The 19,656-nt window shown below is 30.5% G+C and overlaps 1 protein-coding gene and 1 long non-coding RNA gene across 2 annotated transcripts; both read left to right on the top strand.

Moving 5' to 3' along the window:
• The first annotated feature begins 11,425 nt into the window (after positions 1 to 11,425).
• LOC7494087 (putative recombination initiation defects 3) lies at positions 11,426 to 16,064 on the top strand. The gene is made up of 11 exons (XM_024584998.2): positions 11,426 to 11,628; positions 12,288 to 12,441; positions 13,302 to 13,455; positions 13,609 to 13,743; positions 14,133 to 14,185; positions 14,296 to 14,490; positions 14,712 to 14,780; positions 14,875 to 14,924; positions 15,251 to 15,404; positions 15,670 to 15,751; positions 15,834 to 16,064. Exons 1-11 carry the CDS (start codon positions 11,564 to 11,566, stop codon positions 15,938 to 15,940), a joined length of 1,218 nt encoding a protein of 405 aa, XP_024440766.1. The 5' UTR covers positions 11,426 to 11,563; the 3' UTR covers positions 15,941 to 16,064.
• A 1,857-nt stretch (positions 16,065 to 17,921) lies between these two features.
• Positions 17,922 to 19,148, top strand: LOC127904299 (uncharacterized). Its single transcript, XR_008057318.1, has 2 exons — positions 17,922 to 18,142; positions 18,362 to 19,148. It is a non-coding gene; the product is annotated as an uncharacterized LOC127904299 (long non-coding RNA).
• The last annotated feature ends 508 nt before the right edge of the window (positions 19,149 to 19,656 follow it).

Here is a 19,656-nt window from a genome sequence, read left to right as displayed (position 1 = left end):
GTGCAAGCACGAGAGGGGTAATGTGGCATCCAAATAGTGGCTTTCGAAACAACATTTGAGCTATCTCAGCTGCCTCACCATACCTAAGTGGCACGTGTGGCCAACAGATGTATGGTTTGGTATCAGCGGTCTTTTTTCTCTGTCTTTTTTATTATCCTCGATTTATGTGCCTCTCTCTAATTTTTCAAAATAACTATTCAATTTGTTTTCCATTCATATCTGATATACTTTTTTTATTGTTATTTTTTTAAAATGAAATAATATATATTTATTTTTAATTTCATCATCCTTCAAGTTTTTTATTTGTCAAAATTAGTCTTTTTTTTTAATTGTTATTTGTTTTATTTGAGGTAGTTCTTAAAATTGAATTCTTCTTACATTTTATCCTCCTTCAATTTTTTTTTCTTTTAGATTTGATACTTGTTCTTTTAATTGTTATTATTTTTACTATGACAATTTTTTAAATTAATATTTTTTTATTTCATCCTTTAACATTAAATTTGTTAAGAATTAAGTTTTTTTTATTGAGCTCAAATTTAAAATTTTACTGGTTACAAGTGTAAAAGATCATTTAAGGTTTAAGAGATTATCTAAGGTTTGCCAGGCAAAATTTTTTAAATTTATATTTTTTTCATTTTATTGTTTAACATTGAATTGACTGAGATTTTAACTTCTTAATTAAGCATTGGTTTAGGATTTAATGGGTTACAAGTTTAGGAGATTAACTTAGGTTTGAGAGACTAGCCTGAGTTTGGTTATTGTTTTTTCTTTTTCTTTTTTTAACATTGTATTTTTTTAAATTTTATTCTTTAACATTTATTTAATTGTAGATGAGGCTCAATTATTTTTTAAAATTTTTCTATAGGGTTTTTCACTACTTTTGAAAATGACCTAGGTTATTCCAGTTCTTTTTTATTTGTCATTATTTGTTAGATTTAGCCTTTCAACTAAATTTTATTTTTCAATTCAATTAAATTATTTGATTAAACATACACATAAGATGCTTATTTCATGATTTTTTTGTTTTGTTTTCCTAATTACTGCTTTGACGTTGTATACAACCTCTTTTGGTGTCGTCAAGTAGTGTTTCTCAGTGGCGTTAAAACCTTCTTGATGAATTCTTTATGATGGTGGGCTAGTGCACACGATAGAATGATGATGAGTTTTCAACAAACTTTTATTTCCTCTTCTCCCGGTGATGATATTAACATCTTATTTTTTATAGTTAATTATTGCTATTTTTTATTCACTCTATTTACTATCATTGTCTTTTTTAAAATCATACAATTAAGTTAACCGAGATATTAATGACCATGGGTACAAAATTGGGATAATCCCACAAAAAGAAAAGTAAGAAAAAAAAACATGAAAATCAATTCCTAATAAATTAAATATAAAACGATGAGATTGAATTTTTTTTTAATAAAAAACCTAACAAATAGTTAGATGAGTGATACATGTGAATAAAAAAAACAATTCAATAAAAACCTAACAAATAGTTAGATAACATTAAGAAGTAAGGTTTTCAATAACAAAACACTGTGGAATGAGATTTGGAGAGAAAAAAAAGGAGTAATCCAAAAAGGAAGCAAAACAAAACGAGGAGTAATAGTAAAAAGTAGATAAAATTTAATATAAAAACGAGATTACTTGTCCGTGCGTTGCCGCGGACTTATAAAACAAATGCACTTGATAGTGTTATAATTGTGAACTAGCGCTAGATAAGTAATAGAAATTAAAGGTATGATGGAGCAAATATTTCATGACGGAAAAAAAAGTTGTGTTGATGATCAAAAACTTAAAGACTAAACAAAATGATTTGTAGCAATCTACAGTGTTTTGTGAGGAAAGATACAGTGCTTTCACCACATGATTTAACTTTTCAGTTAATAAAAAGCAAAAAAAAAACAAAGCTAAATTCTCTACCAACTTAATATTAAAAAAAAACCAACAAAGATAATTTTGGAAGGAAAAAAACCCATGAGAAAAAATATTGCAACAATTGACAATGTTTTGTGAGGAAAACTATAGCGCTTTTCCCAATAAAATAAACTAAAAAACTATTTAGAGAAATATTGTAGCAATCCACAGTGTTTTGTGAGAAAAACTACAACGCTTTCCTCATATGATTTAGCTTTATTGTAATTATAATTCTTAACCAACTCAATATTAAAAAAAAATCGACAAAGATAATTTTGGAAAAAATCATAAAAAAATCACATGGGAAAACACTGCAACAATTCACAGTGTTTTAAAGAAAAAAAATAACAAAGCTAAATTCTTAATCAGCTCAATATTAAAAAAAAATCAACATAGATAATTTTAGAAAAAAAATAACAAAACAAACACCAAAAAAGGGGAAAAAATCATGTTGGAAACACTGTAGCAATTCACAGTGTTTTGTGATGAAAGCTACAGTGCTTCCCCACATGATTTAGCCTTATTTGTAATGACTTGTAATTGTAATTCACAAACAACTCAATATTAAAAAAATAAAAATAAAAAAAATTATTTGAAAAAAATTATAACAAAAAAAACTATGCGGAGAGACACTGTAGCAATCCACAATGTTTTATGAGCAAAGCTACAATACTTTCCCCACATGATTAAACTTTATTACAAAGTTAAATTTTAACCAACTCAATATTTAAAAAAATAAAATCGACGAAAATGATTTTGGGAAAAAATATTACAAAAAAAGAAAACACAAAAGAAACTGGAAAAAAACCATGTGAGGAAAAACTGTATCAATCCATAGTGTTTTTTGAGGAAAAACTTGTATTTACTTGTAATTACAATTTTTAACCAGCTTAATATTTAAAAAATAAAATTGACAAAGATAATTTTAGGGAAAAACATAACGAAAACAGAAAAAAACCATGTGGGAAAAAACAATGTAGCAACCAACAGTAATTTTCGAGGAAAGTTAAAGTGTTTTCCTCACATATTGTAACTGTAATTTTTAACCAGCTCAATATTAAAAAATAAAATAAAATAAGATAATTTCGGAGAAAATCATAAAAAAAAACCATGCAGAGAAACATTGTAGCAATAAACAATGTTTTAAAGAAAAAAATTACAAAACTAAATTCTCAATCAGCTCCATATTAAAAAAAATCAAAAAATATAATTTTGAAAAATAAAGAAATAAAATAGAAAAACTATATGGAAAAATATCGCAGCAATCCACAGTATTTTCAAGAAAAAAATTACAAAGCAAAAATTTTAACCAGGTCAATATTTAAAAAGTAAAATCAACAAAAATAATTTTGAAAAAAACAAAAGAAAAAATAAATGAAAAAAAAATCAGGAAAGTTGAAAAAAAAAATTTTGAAAAAATTTTGAAAAAAAAAAGGAAAAGTAAGCAAAAAAAAAAAAGAAGAGAAGAATCACTGTGGATTACTGTTGTAATCCACAGTGAAATGTGTGTGGGGGAACAGTGATTCCCCCACACCATTTAGAGTATGTTTTAATAAATTAAAGTCAAGCGTTGAGTATGGATGATAATAATTTCACACGTGTCAGATTTTTCCATGTCTATATTCTACCCGTTACTCATCGGTTAAGTTTAGATGCCCATAAATTATTAATTGGATTTTAAGTATCCATATAAATATTAATCATCCAATTATTATTTATTATTTAATAAATATATATATATAAATACCGATCGGGTCAATTATTTATTTATTATTATTATTATTATTATTTTCACATGATTAAAATAAAACTAAGTTGTTTAATCAATCGGAGCTATTATCTAAGTTATAGAATTTTTTTAAAGAAAAACATGTCCGCAACATCTATATATCAATTTTTTTTAAAATAAAAATAGACGTGATCCCGAATATAGCGTGAGCCACGTCTGGTTTAGTTCTAACCTGGATAAAATTTACACTCTAATTATCATACCGGAGTATCATATGTACAAATTGCTATGCATTGATATACTATCTCTTTATTTCAAGTTGTGCATAATTTTCACATCTTTTAAGAAACAGCCAAATAAATAACAACAAGACTCGGTTTTCACATTCTAAAATATAATAAAAAATATACTTTCTCATTTCATTGCTGTGCATGATGTGAAATAAACGTACACGTTTCATTTTCTTTTGTTTTTTTTTTCTTTTTACAAGGATCTAATTTACTCGAAAGTCAAGAATTAGTGTGTTGGAGCATCTTTGCATGTGGTTTTTTTTTCCACGGTCAACATTTTGAGTGGAAGGTTTAAACCTGGGACATTTTCGTTGACGTGCCACATAGGATAAAACCAACAGAGTTATGATAAGCATGTGAGGGCGTCCTCATCGTAACATTTATAAAAAAAATATTTTTAAAAAAAATTAATATTTTTTATTTTAAATTAATATTTTTTTGTATTTTAATTTATTTTAATGGGTTAATATTAAAAATAATTTTTTTTAAATAAAAAAAATATTAATTTAATATATTTTTAAATAAAAAATAACTCCAACTTCCTTTTCAATACCACATGTATGGATTGTAGGGGGCCACTTTTCTCGGAAGAATATTCTGTCAGCCAGCTTCAGATCCTTCTCTGGAGAACAGCGACAGATGCCATTGTCAAACAACGTCGCATCACAGAAGCTACCGCGAAGTTCATCCGCGTGGCTTGGGCGTTTGGCTACGCGGCAGCTGCTGTTTTTTTTTTTCAAACTCAGTAATATAGTGTTTAGTTATAAATAATGGTTGTGTTTTGACGTATGGGACCGCAAAAATTGAGGTATAACCGTAGTTTCAGCTGAAGCACATGCTTCTTCCTGCTGTGCTGTGTCTTTATACAGTGGAAAGCAAACTCTTCACTGTTCACGTGAACAGTGGAGTCATTCTCCACTGTTCTGGCCGGTCCGGATCCAGTTTAAAGCTAAATATATTAAACCGAGTCCAACCCAGTAAAAAAAATTAATTTTTATTTTTTAATTGTGTTTTATTCAAAAAATTAGAAGGCAATCCCAATTTTATTCTTGCCGGGTCTGACCTAGTTAAAAAAAAATTAAATTTAAATTTAATTTTTAATTGTGTTTTATTAAAAAAATTAGAAGTAGATCGCTTAATGACGTAGCATTTGCAGAATTTGATCCCAACCTCAATTTTGTTCTTGATGATATATTATCTGATGTTGTTGCGCGCTTAAGAAATCATGAAAAATATAGTCCTTGTTGGATAGATTTCGTACGTTATGAAATTGCACATAGTTTAATGGAACAATAAAAAATATTTGATATCAATATTATTTATTTCATGATGTAATAACAGTAGTTAAATGTACAATATTTAAATTAAAAACCATCAATATTAATAAATATTTTTTAATTATTTTATAACCTCAATTTAAAAGGCATTTTTTAACCAAACACATTAAACTACTTTTTGTTTAACCTCAATTTCAACCACAATTTTAAAACATATATTTTTCCAAACCAATTTCAACTAAAAATACTTTTATAAAACAACTTTTATATTATCGGTGAAGCTTTTATAAAAGTGTATCTTATTGTATAATTTTTTAAAAAAAAAATATTAAAAAAATAATTTTTAATATTAATATATTAAAATATCCAAAATCATTAAAAAAATAAATTTTAAACAAAAAAATTATTTTTTTTTGGGCAAACACGCTATCATCTGTATTGCCAAATAAGTTCTTAATATGTATTATGGTACAATGTATTTTTTTGAATATTTTTTTATATTATCAATGAAAATCATAACCATTATATTTAATAACTTCTCAATATAAATATATTATTAAAAAAAATCTAAAGTAAGAAGATGCCACACTCCGTGTTCTAGATTATAAGAACATGTTTGGAAGTGTGGTTGTACTTGCTTTTCAAAGTGTTTTTTATTAAAAAATATTTCAAAATAATTTTTGATATCAATGCGTCAAAATGATCTAAAAATATTAATTTGAAGTCAAAAAAAATTTAAACTTTTTTAATATTTTTCAAAAATATTTTTAAAATACAAAAATAAACCATACTTTTTTTTTTTTACTGTATCTTCTTATTGGACGAGACTCTTACAAGTTAAAACTCCCGAACGCATATGGTTTTTTTTCTCTCTCTAAAAAATAAGACGGACACCCGTGATTTGCTGTTAATATAAGAATGCAAGAGAAGCAGGGCTTAATAACTTGAAACTTAGTTAGAGTCAGACTTCGAGTCATAAGTTTTTCAAATTTTAACAACTATACAGATTATAGCTGATGAATAATCAGATTATCACCATAACAGGTAAAGGAACTATTGAACATCGTGTGTTTATATGTAATCTCAATTCAACACTGAAATGTTCTCCATTAATTACACGTACGAAATCGCAATTAAAAGCTGGGTCGGGTTACAAGTATAATTCCACGGGCTAATGTCCGTTACACCCCCTCCATCCCTCTCTCGCCACTTTCTTTTATAATAATAAAGGATATTTGAAAATATGGTGTAAATTGTATTTTTTGAAATTTATTTTTTTTTTAAATAATTTTTTATATTTTTATATTGTTTTGATGTGTTAATATTAAAAATAATTTTTTTAAAATATTTTTAAACAAAAAGATATTATAAATTATCACCATTCCTACAATCCTAACCACACTCAAAAGATTTGCACGGTTGCACAGCTATAAGATGTTCAGCTACCAAGCCAATAAAAATCAAGGCACGCCCACCTTGCCAGCCGCGTTAATTTAATTTCACGCCAATCATCCCATCACTGTCCTTGATTTGTCGTGCTTTAAAGAAGAATAATTCAATTAAATACAGCGGGTCCGTAATAAATTCTTCTGACAATCTATCGTGGACCTCGTAATACTGTAATGTTAGGGGGTGTCTTTTGTTTTTTGGTTAGAATAGTTTCTTTTTTAAAAAAATATTAAAATAAATGTTTTTTTATTTTAATATATCAAAACTATAAAAAAATATTAATTTAATATTTTTTAAATAAAAAATCTTCTACAAACAAAAGGAAAAGATATTCCAAGTATCCAATAATGACTAAGGTTTCATTGTTAGTCAATATGGTTTTTCGTAAGAAAACCTGCAGGTCTGACTACTATTTCTTACTCGCTCTTGGGCAAACGATAAGCTAGATTGTTTCTTAAGCCAAATCAACTGCGTTATCAACAACAGGGCCTAAAATTCGCATGCATGTGAAAAATAACTTTGAAATTGTCAAAGAAACACTCCGATCTTGAATATTATGCTTTATGTGAGATACAATGATATTTTTATAATATTAACGCCAGCTTTCAAAAGACTCCGATCCTCTCAAGGTGTATATGCTGACATTTATTTGGTTAGTAGAAAGAAAAAAGTAATGCCACTCAAATTCTTACTCGGATACCATGTTAATTAATTTGCTGTAAAGATTTAAATTGATAATTAGGTGAAATTTCAATAATTATTTTATTCCAACTCTTTATAACATAATTCCTGAGTTTCTCAAAACATGAAGTATCATGCACGTGTTGGTAAAGGAAAAGTGGAGAAAGAATAGAAACAAAATGAAAGGAATAGAGGGTGTTTGGCAGTGTGGTTGCGGGTGCTTTTCAAATAACTTTTCTTGCCAAAATGCATGCCAATAATGTTTTTTCATTTTTAAAAAATCATTTTTGACATCAGCACATCAAAACGATCCAAAACGTACAAATCATATTAAATTTTAATTAAAAAAAATTCAAATTTTTTGGGAACGCGGGTTGAACCGCGTTCCCAAACGCTTCCATTAGAAAACATGAGGCGTGTTATAGACGTTGTAATTGAGAATATTTCTTCAATAAAAAACTATCCCTCTGGGATTCAATAGTTTCCTCCTCTAAAATAGAAGGAAGAAGAAACAACAAGGCAAAACAGAAATAGAAATTCCAGCAACCTAAAATGAATTATATTATCTTCTTCAAAAAGTGCATGTGTTATATATAGGTCTAAAATCTGTAACATCCATGAAGAAATTAAAGAGTGCAACTAGCTTTTAAATTATAGTTGTTAGGAAAATAGGTGTTAGAGAAAATAAATAGTTGTTGGAAAAAAAATATAGCTGTTAGGAAAATAAATTGTAGGAGCTTCAAAAACTATGGTTTCAGCTTAACGGCCAAAAAATAAATTATTATCGAAAATAAAAAGCTCAGAAAATATAGGTTTTGCCTTGCGCGCAGGGGAGGAACGAAGGTTTTCCTCTTGCTTAGCTCAACCTAGTGCGCGCGAGCCTACCACCCTTTATAATTGGTTACCAACACATATCATAGTTCACTATATAAACACTAAAAAAAAATCTTGTTTTTTCAACATGAGATTGAAAACTTATTAGGTTTAAATACTTCAATTTAAGAAAATGTTGTCTTTCCACTGTGGGATAGAAATCTTTGGGATAACTTCTTAAATAATATTAATTATATTATTTACAACCATCCCCCACATATTTCAAAAGATTTTTGGTGTAAGAATATACTTACTGGATTTCTATCTATTGAGTGTAATGTATCTAACCTGATATCTTTTGGACTATGAACTATATCATAGAAAGAATGAGATTTAACTTACAGAATTATTGGTGAAGCTTTTAATTCCTATAAACCAAAAATTCTTATTGTAAGTTATGCATCTCACTAATCACATTATAATTCCATAATTTCTTGTTGTTTGACTCGGTTTCATCTTTAAGATTGTTGGTAAAGAAACAATGGAGGAAGAATATAAACAAAATGAAGGGAACAAATAGAAAACCTTAGGTGTGTTACATACACTGTTTTTAAGAATATTTCTTCAACAAAAGACTATCTCTTAGGATTCAACGGATTCCTTCTCTAGAACTGAGGGAAAAAGAAACAACAAGGCAAGGTAGAATAAGAAAGTACTGCAACCTAAAATGAATTATATTATCTTCTTCAAGAAGTGCAGGTGTTTGTATATAGACCTACAATCTATAACATCTATCGAGAAATTAAATGGAGAATTAAAGAGCGCATCCGGCCTTTAAAATATATATAGTTGTTAAAGAAAAAAAATAGTTGTTAGAGAAAATAAATAACTGTTAGGAAAATAAATTGCAGTAGCTTCAAAAAATATGATTTCAGTTTAAAGGCAAAAAAAACAAATTATTATTGGAGAAAAAAAGCACAGAAAATATAGGTGTAGAAAATAAAGATTTTTCTCTAACTTAACACAACCTTACGTGTGCAAGCCTACCATCCTTTCTAGTTGGTTGGTAACTTATATAATTGTTCACTATATAAACACTAAAAAAAATATAATTTTTCAAATATGAAATTGAAAGTCTATTAATTTTAAATACTTCAACTTAGAAAGAAGAAAATATAGTCTTTTCAATGTAAAATAGAAATGTTTTGGAATAATTTCTTAAATAATATTAAATTATATTATTTGCAACAGAATGTATGACCAACCCAATCTATGGTTTAAAGTCAATTATTATATCTTTTTTTTTTTAGTTTAACGTGGGTGTCCGGGCCAGTTTGCACGCACCTCGACTAATCCCACGGGCCCTGAAGTTAATGACCATGCAAGTTTCCAGTGGTCATCATATGAGCATCCACATGGCTCGAACCTGAGACCACAGAGAAAGCAAACCTCTTGATCCCAATTATTATATCTTTTAACTTTGAGATGATAGTATATGTTTACATGTCTTTTTCATGTGTGATAATTTATTTAAAGCAAAAGAAATTCGAACCGCCGATTTTAAATCAATGGTTTCATGTGTACCAAACATACGAATACATCATTTTCCAAAGAATATATATAGACTATACGGAAAAGAAAATGTTAAGAGGCATGGAGTCCCATTGGGCTGCATCACAAGAAATTAATATCATGTTAACGTTGCATAGAAAATGTGTGCCTGGCTTTTATTTATTAATGCAGCGATATCAGATTGTTTCTTCTACGTACGACCTTATGTACTGATCATAGAACATTTTATCAACATGCCAGTAAAATAAGTGTTAGATTAGGAATATATCTTACTAGAGCACTGATGTTCATCATGTGATCCCACAAATGTTAGTTAGGAACACAACCAAGTCAACGCAGGGTATAATTCTTTAAAAATAGTCTGAGCAAAAACTTTGGTTTTAGGTAACAAATAAGTTGAAAATATTTGTTGTGAATAATAAAAAAAAAGAATATTATATGATCCCGTGCTGATACTGCAAGAGTCGAATTCCGGTTAGGTTAGGGAATATTATTTTAATTACTGACTGCTAGATAGATGGAAGAAGTTTTAGCATAAATAATTATTTTAATTATTGACTGCTAAGATTTTCTTCATTTTGTTCCACGGTCTAATTTTCATCAAGTTTTAGGTCAAATCTCCAAAAACGACGATGTGCCCCTGAAAATAATCTTTGGTCCAACTTTCATCAAATCTTTCAAACTGAAAGCTTTGATTCCAACCTTTGGTCTTGAATCCTGAGATCCTTCCTTCCTTTTTCTGTTTCTTTTTTAATTTAATAGATGAAGCAAATTCACTAGTTAAACACCCTCGAAATCTAGGGAACCCTTCATTTGAAGGGGAGCACACCACTAAAAAATCCTGCGCTGCATTTAATTCCTAATTATTATGATTGAGAAAAGAACCCAGAAATTCATTAAAAAAAAAAGAGGAATGAATCTTTGAATAGTTTTGCTTTATATACGTGGGGATCTTGAGGAATCTTTTTGTTCTTTTTTTCCAGTTCATGAGCTAAAGAGATAAGAAAAAAGTTGCTTGAATTCAAAGGAAGAGAGAAAGTCATCAATTCACGTGATTTTCAACCAATAAAAATATTAGTTTTGGTATTTATAGGTTTTATTCGATAATAAATATTTAATGATTGTTTTTTTAAGTCTCAATATTTTTTTAAAAAAATATATCAAGATCGATAAAGAAAAATCATAGCCGATTTAATCTTGTGTTTTCAAATGTTTTTTGATTTTTTTTATGTTGATAGATTTTTTTTTTTTAATGTTTTAGAAATGTTATATTTAGATGGTTTTATGCTAAAAAAATGATTTGACTCGTAATGTAACATTGTGTTAAGAGGGGGTTAGGTGCTCTAATTAAATGGTAGTTTATAAATTTTTTATTTTAAATTAATTTTTTTAATTTTTAAATTTTTTTATTATGTTGATGTAAAATATAAATTTTTATAAAAAATATTATTTAATATATTATTTTAAAAAAATACTTTAAAAAATAAAATGTATTACTATATCAAACACAAGAGGCTTAGTGACAGGGTTGAAAGGAAAAGAAAGTTCGAAGCCTTGCTTTATCCATGGCCCACGATTGAGGAACTTCAAGCCCGACCCAACTAGTAATACAGGGGCAAAGACGCAAGCCTCTTTCCCGCCATGCCTAACATATAAACCTTGTCAATTCACATTTCAAAAATCTCTCCACTCAGAACCGATCTCTGTCTCTCTCGATTGTTCATTTGAATTTAAAAATCAATTTCTCGCTTAACCGCCAAACCTGGTTTCAATCAATCAAATTGGGGTCCCATTTCTCCTCATTGAGATCTCAAAATCACTAACACGATCAAATGAAGTTGAAGATCAACAAAGCTTGCGATCTCAGCTCCATTTCGGTACTTCCTCCGCAATCAAGGTTCGATTTTACTATTACGACTCGCTTCTGTTTGGATTCTAAGAAAATTCACTAAGACTAAAGAAATTGAGTTTCTGTTTTTGTTTAGCTTAGCTTTCGAGATTTCAAAAATTGAACAACAAAAACAACGGTGTGACTTTTTTTTTTTCTCACATAGATTTTCCTCTGTTTTCTCAGTCGCCAAGCAGAATGAATCGCGTGTTTAATTTCGTTTTCCAATCCAATATTTCCTCTCATTTAAAATGATCTGAAGGAGATGAACTGATTTTGATTTCTTTGTGAGATTTGCTTGGATGCTGAGAATTGTTTTTTTTTTAAAACGAGAGAGATGAAATAACTAAATAAATAAAAAACAGCCGCTTACTTTAGCTTTGTCTGTTCATTTTATTTTTTTCGGAGAGTGAAACTAAAATATTCACTATTTTGCTTCTTCGCTCATGTGTTTAGCCTTTTGTCTGATCTTAAAGACTTAAATTAACTGTTTCTAAGAAAAACTGGAGAATATGAGAATATATGTTTATGTCATGTTAAGATTTTCGTTGTCAGTTAATTAGGCGATTTTTTAATAAGATATGAGAGAAGGTATTTAAAGATGTCTTCATTGTTTTGAGAATTCTGTCCTGCTTAATTGTCCTGATTGTTCTTTTTATGATATGAAGGAGATCGAGCTCTATACCAGCTGGACCACAACAAGCATCACAGCTTCGATCACAACAATCACAACAGTCATTTTCACAGGGATTTTCATCTCAGCATGGCATATTTTCTCAGATCTCTCAGACTTCTCTTGATGAAGCTCTGACAATTGATCAGGTTGATTCTCATTTTGATTCGACTTTATTTGTGTTAATGAGAAAATGGAGCATTATAAGAGAACAGTGAATTGGAATTCTGTGGTAAATTGTTCTCTAGAAATTCAAATATTTGTCGCCCTACATTTTATAGTTTTTTCACTATTAAGCTCGATTGAGTTGAGGTTCTTGGTTAAGGAATTGGATAAGGTGTAATTTCAAATCATTTTATTTTCATATCTGCTTTGAGAGAAGGCGAGCCTGAATTGTGGAAGCTTTTGGAGTTCCAGATTGTGAATCTTAAGTGAAAGTGATTAGGTCAATCAAGCAGATTTCTCACTGTTCTTTTGTGACAACATGTAAACAATTATAATTTACCATCGTACAGTAAAAGATTACGGAGGGGATTAGCTGTCAAACTGACCTTCATTTTATTTCTGATAGATATGGAAATTATAAGCTGTGAAGATCTAGTTCCTTTAGCTGTTTTGTTGTTCTATTGCTCAATGACTATGCTTACACCTAGACTCACTCTTGTCGTAAGGGCTCTTCCATCTGCTATTCACTTCTATTGTACATATTATGTCTAAATTAGAGGGGCGAGAACCCCCTTCAAAGTGTGTGTTTTGCCACTTTCAAAACGTTTTTGATTCCTTTACAGGGAATAGTTGCCTCGTCTGGACCCCTTTGTAGCTCCCTTGCCAAACCTTCATGAATAGAATGGTGTCTCATGTAATGGTTTTGGACTGTGATGGAATTAATTGAGCAAAATTAAACGAAACAATTTTCTATGAGCTCTTTGTTTATTGTATATAAAATACAACTGAATATGAATTCATCATTCCACTATTTTCCTTTGCTTTTTCTTCATTTTCTATGCAGAGATTCAGTTCTCAGGAGCAAGAGAACTCTGTGAAGAAGCCGTCTTGCTTACCAGTAATTAGCTATAAACGTGAAGAGAGTCAATTGCCAGTCTCTAGATCTTCTTGCAATCTAGTGCGCAAATGGAGTGCTGCTCGTGTTCCAGATCATAAATGTAAGTTTCATATGGAGTGAAATAAATTATCTGGAAAGTCTAGCAGTTTAGCTCTCCTGTTCAAGATCTATATGTGGATCAATTAAGTTTATATTCTTGCATGTGTGAATTCTTCTTTCTGTGGAGTGCTAAATTCTTTGTTTAACTAAACAGGTCAGATAAATGAAGAACTTCAGCACCGGATCGGAATGATGGAAACTTCTTTAACCAAGTTTGGAATGATCTTGGATTCTGTTCAGAGCGATGTCATGCAAGTAAAGAAAGGAATAAAAGAAGCATCACTGGAGAGTGAGTGATAAAAACTTTTAACACGTTGGAAATTAGGAGCTTGTGAGAAAAAATGTTTGTGAAATCGTTCCTTAGGATTGTGGTAAATTGTTCCGTGTCCTGCCCTTTAAGTTGAATAGAGGATTGTATTTTATTTATTATTTTATTAAATAACTGATATTGATATATATATTTCCCATAGGGTATGTACTTGAATCTTAACAGATTTAATTATCCTCATTTGTTCTGTTTGCTTCCAGCCTTGTCTTGTCAGGAAGGATTTGGATTAGAACTAAGATATTTAGTGACTGTTCATCCTATAATTAACCGTGAATTTAATCCCATTGCATGCAATGTAAGTTTTTTTATCATAATTTGTTGAAGTCATTTTGTCTTCTCAATTTCACCAGCGGAAGGCATGCGTCAGAAGTTGATTGTCCTCGACACTTCGCTGCAGCTAATGGTAACACTGTAACAGTACACTTATGATGACTCTTTTGACTTAGATCAGCATAGTTGTTTTAGTGCCAATGACTCAGCACTTTTAAACACTACCGAGATATTTTAAACCAGAATAAGGGACAAGAAGATGTCAAATTCAGCCTTGAGGGGAGCCTGAAATCTGTATCAGAACAACTAAGCAAGGATAGATATCAAGATAAGCTGCAGCAGATTTTCTCGGCACTTTCTACCTTACCAAAGCAGACGGAAACATTTCTGTACAAACTACAGAATGAGCTGTGCACAACCTTCAAAAAAGAAATCCAGGCATGTATAATGTCGCAGCGGCAAAGCTAGAATACCTGATAGAATTTGTAATGTAACATTGAGTTGCATTCTACTTCCTTGCTTAATAAAAATAATATTGAAGTGCCCGGTCTTCTTAGAAATGCTTGATTAATCACTTAATCCCTACTTTAAGTACTCAATTATGCCTCTCGGCTTTTGCTTGTTAATACCTTTTCGCCCTGTCATTTCTATACTTGCAGCAGATGGCTTGCAGCCTGAAGACCCCCCTCAACCAAAAATGTCCATCAATCACTGTACTTTCTCCAAAGGTGCTTTACTCTTCTAAGAAAATTCGGGGTATCTTATCCGAGAAATTAACTTTTGCATGCATAATTTATCATAAACATCTATCCAAATTTGCAGGTTACTAGCCATCATGTTACTCCACAGAGAAAGCCAGAGCCAGTGAAGAAGTATGCAAAGATCTAGTTTTCCTATATCCAACTTGGTTTTCTCCTACTGATTCTCTCGTTTTATATGCTTGTTGATTCCATTTTCCGTGCATAAGAAACTTAAATCCTCTGTGAAAGAGAGAAAAGACAAGTGCATGGCAGTTCCATACCATGTTATTGGCATCCTTTGCTTGGATTGATTAAATGCCTTGGTTTTGTACTGTCTAGTTGTTCTTTTGTTTTTCCGTATCGCCTAGTTGATCTACTTTGGTTGTTCAATTCTTAAACTTAATTGAAATAATCATTGTATCAAACTAAGAGCCCTGAATGATTTTTCTCGATTCCAGTCCGACTTTGCTTCCAAAGGTTGCTGGGCAAGCAGAAACAGTTCCGATGGTGGAAATGGGAGGTTGGAAGTCTGTAAAGGTGAAACAACACACATTTACACAAGCGGCATCCCTCAGGGAGCAGAAACGCACCAGAGTTTCTTCAGATCAACAGGTAGTTCTTCGTGTGCAAATGTTTTTGGTCTTCCCAGTGTTGCTAAGCAAACACAGGTTTTTAGTTGGGATGTGGTGTATGTTGGCTCTTCCTGGTTGATTGGTGTGGTAAAAGTAGTTGCAGCAAAGTTATATCCCTTAAAAAGTAAACAACACGTGAATGACCTCTGCTGTATGGGTTTCATGGGAAATCTTCTGCTTACTGATTCAAAGAAAATTCTCACGTAATATTCTTGGTCAATTTAAAATGTTGATCCATATTGCAGGAAGAACAAAGTAGAGTTATTATCGATTCAGATGAGGAGATTGATGGAGGTTTTTCTTGCTTGCTCGATGTTAAAGAAACAGGTATTTCGAGGAAGAAAATCTTCAGAACCATTATTCGATCTGCTAACGTCGCTCTAAATGCTACCTGTTTTCCCTGTTCAAGGCATCAGAAACCCCATAATCGGTGAATCAAAGGAAGACACTGCAAGGATTTTGCGGAAAGCTAGGAGGCAAAAGAGAAAATACTGTAATCCTATCATTATTAATTGAAGGTACCCTTGCGCTTTAGTATTTGCTTCATTCTTTTTTCTTTTGAAATATTCTATGTACACACTCGTCCAATTGTTGCTGATCTTAAGTTTCATTATTAATTAAAACCCTCGCTGTTCTTTAAGGTCTCTGCCAGGTTGAGGTATTGAAACAAGAATAGAAAGTGCACTAGCCTAAAAGGGAATGCCAATTTTGTAGATGTACTAGATGAATGACTATGAGTCTATGACGTGTGAAAATATTTTTACTTTTTAGTCATAATTCAAGAGTTGTTTTTTATAGATAATTTTTAATTAAATGTATGTTTAGTAAAAAGATATTTTTTTTTTTAAAAGAGATGCTTTAAATTGGATGTACAGGTCAAAATTTAAGCTGACTTTTGATCAAATAAAATCTAAACTTAATTTTATAACAAATTTTTTGGTTAAATTAAAAATAGTTTCTAACCAAACTTATTTATAATTTTTATAAAATTTAAGAACTAAATTAAATCAAAATCTAAATCTCAGCGTGGCTTGTATGTTGGTGATGCATAGAAGTTTTAGCAAGAAGTCTTTTATAAAAGGTGCTTGAGATTGAGATTGAGATTGACATTGACGGTCGGTGTTTTTAAAAATAGTTTTTTTAAACCCTAAACCATTAACATATTAAAATTATAAAAAATATATTTTTTTAAAAAATAAAACAAATACATTTTTAAAAATCCCGTCTCCCAACGACTTTGTTGCATGTGCATTTTATTAGTGGCAGGTGCAACATTAACCAGGAAAAAAAATAAATTCAACTTCCTGTCCTGTGAGGAGAAAAAACCCATATGCTTCCAATAACTTGGCCAAGAAGAGGAAAATAATGCACTATTGCACTGTGTAGGATTATGGATCAAAACTTTGTGAGCAAAGACTAGGGATTTGAGTTATATCATTGCAATCATAATAGGAAAAAGAATTAATAACCAAATTGGATGGGGAAAAAAGAGAGGATAAAACGAACAAAGAATGAAGAAATGAAGAGTAGAGGTTGGCATGCTTATAATTGGGCTTGGATGTTATTTCGTGGCTTGGCAATTCAATGTCCACGGACTACAGCACAGGCTGCTGCTAGATGCTGCAAGGCCTGGGCCCTTTAAGCTTTGATACAATCCGGAGTAAAGAAGATGGAAGCTTGTGTTTAATAAAAATAGATATGAAAAGGTGAATGACTGTCTATAAGACTTATCCTCAATAATAAACAGAACTATTTTAACAGAAAAAACTCTTAAATAATAAACTAAAAGATAAATATAAAAGTTTGACAAAAAAATAAATTGTTTTTTAACGAAGCATACTCTTTATTTTTTAAAGAATTTATAGGTTTTAGCATTTTATTTATTATTAACAAATTCTTTTTTTATTAAAAAGATAGATGTACATGACTTTATCTTAATAATTGTTGTAGTTTTCTCTCCTTCCAAAACAATTTCAATCATATCTTATGTGAAACCTATTTAATTTTACATAAAAAAATATAACTTTTATTTATTTATAGAGTTTGTATAAGAATACAATACTTATTCCTGTATTATAGTGCTCATACAAGAATAGGGTTTGATTTATTTTTTAAATTTAAAATTTAAAATAGTATTTAAAATTATTCCTCTCAATTGTTTTTAAGAAAATCATGGATGACTAGAAGTACTTAAACTATGTTATTCTTACAAATAAATTTTGAAGTAAAAAAAAATATTTTGCTAGAAGGAATGATTGAAGTACGGATTGTTATCTTGACAGATCTCCTGACCACTTTAAAACTAACACGTGCCCAGACCACTAACCTTTTTTTGGGTTTTAGAAGCAATAATTGCTATCTAAGAAATAAAGAAGAACAAATAAGAAAAGGATTTGATCCCCAAACGCACTAAGCTGCTAAAACCGCCTTTTCTTTAACGGTCCTTTTTCACTGTGAAGGCAGCACCATTGACAGGTCATCAGATACGATTCTTCGAAGGGCTGCCTAAAAGGGCAGCTCCCGTGGAATAAAATAAGGTGGGGAGCATGCTTTACATATTTCTAATCTCTCAAGGAAATATTAGATTTTATGGAGCAATTCCTTCGTTTCCCTCAAAGACCACGGCTAACTTGTCCTATTAGGGAATCGAGACATTAGAAACGTCTATAGTTTAGCAAATCTCATTTTTCAATGATGGCGATGTACTCCTAATTACGGGTAAGCATCTAGCGAAGCACCAGGCCGGAAACTAATATTGCTACTATGAATATGATAAAGACAAGAAAGTCATCTCTTTGTATCTGTAGATTCATTTTTTTCTCTTTCCCCACTGGTCCCATTTCAAGTATCCTTGCAATTTAATCTAAATTATTTTAAATAGCACCAAAATAACTATTTCTTTTCCATCTGTTTGTTTTTGTATTCGTTTTGATGCAGAATAAGGAACTCGGCAGTGTTGTTCCTTTCTTATAATATATCACGAAGGAATTCAATTGTTGAGTCATTCAAATTGTCATGATTCCGCTGATCCTAATTTGGCCAACGAATAATCATATCATATATATCTACATAGTAAAGCAGGTTTCTCCCCATAAATTCGATTACTTTCTCGAGTATAATACGACTTAGTAGAGCTTTTTTGCATTCTTTTTCCAGGATTGAGGCTTCGTCGGGATTCCTTTTGAGACACTGTTCGTTCAAGAGAGAGAGGAGCATCCAATGCTTGAAGAGTGTAGATGGAGGGGGAAAGGCCAAGATCCCAGCATGGGACAAAATCAGCCCACCCACTTTGCTCAGTTAGAGTCTCAACGAAGTTAACCTGCCACAGTCTGATAAGTGGCTCTGGTGAGGCTTAATCTCAGAATTAGCTGGATGATTGTTGCAATTGGCCTAACCAAGAAACAAACAACCAACTTCAAGGAGGAAAGGAAGAAGGTGTAATGGCTACAAATCATCTCCTAGGTAAACATCACTTACCCACCTTAAAATAAACTCCAAATCGTCAGTGGATCTGTCCTTTGTTGATTTTATAGTATTAGTACCAGCCTCGGCTGTCCAGCTAGATTGGGTTAGATAGTTAATATCATCTGTTGAGACCTTACGTGGCAACCACCAATCCATTGACTGTGTCTATAAAACCCAGCTTTATGTTCATTAAATTAATGTATTTCACGACCTAATAAATCTGACGCTTCGGTCTCAACTACCTAGTGGCAAAAATTGGGCTAGGTTGGTTTTGTTTGTTAGGGAAACAAGTTATAGCTTGATCGATGGCGTTTTTTTTTTTTCTGGTTAACCTGTTTTTTAATTTGCTTTTCATGTAAAAAAAATATATTAATTTAATATTTTTAATAGTTTTGCTAAAACACTCTATACCATATTACTAAATTTATGCAACAGAACAAATAAACAAAGAAGAAATTGTAAAATTTATCTTTATGTAATAGGATGAGTCTCCAATGTATCCTTATATCATTGATTAAATCAATTTTATTATTATTATTATTATTATTATTATTATTATAAAATAGCTGAATTTTCAATTTATCCATAGACAATGAATAAATTTTCAATATATCTTTATATTAACTTCTTTTCTCTTTAAATTAATAAATTCACTAATACACATGATTATTTTATTGAAAAGGGAATCCAGAGGAGAAGGATGGGAGTCATCGGAGAGAAAGCTAGAAAAAAAAAAGGAAGGAGCGGGAGGTTTTGGTTTTTTTAAA

The sequence above is a fragment of the Populus trichocarpa genome, chromosome 14, assembly GCF_000002775.5.
Source record: "Populus trichocarpa isolate Nisqually-1 chromosome 14, P.trichocarpa_v4.1, whole genome shotgun sequence".
NCBI lineage: Eukaryota > Viridiplantae > Streptophyta > Magnoliopsida > Malpighiales > Salicaceae > Populus > Populus trichocarpa.
This window is presented reverse-complemented; position numbering and strand designations above follow the sequence as displayed.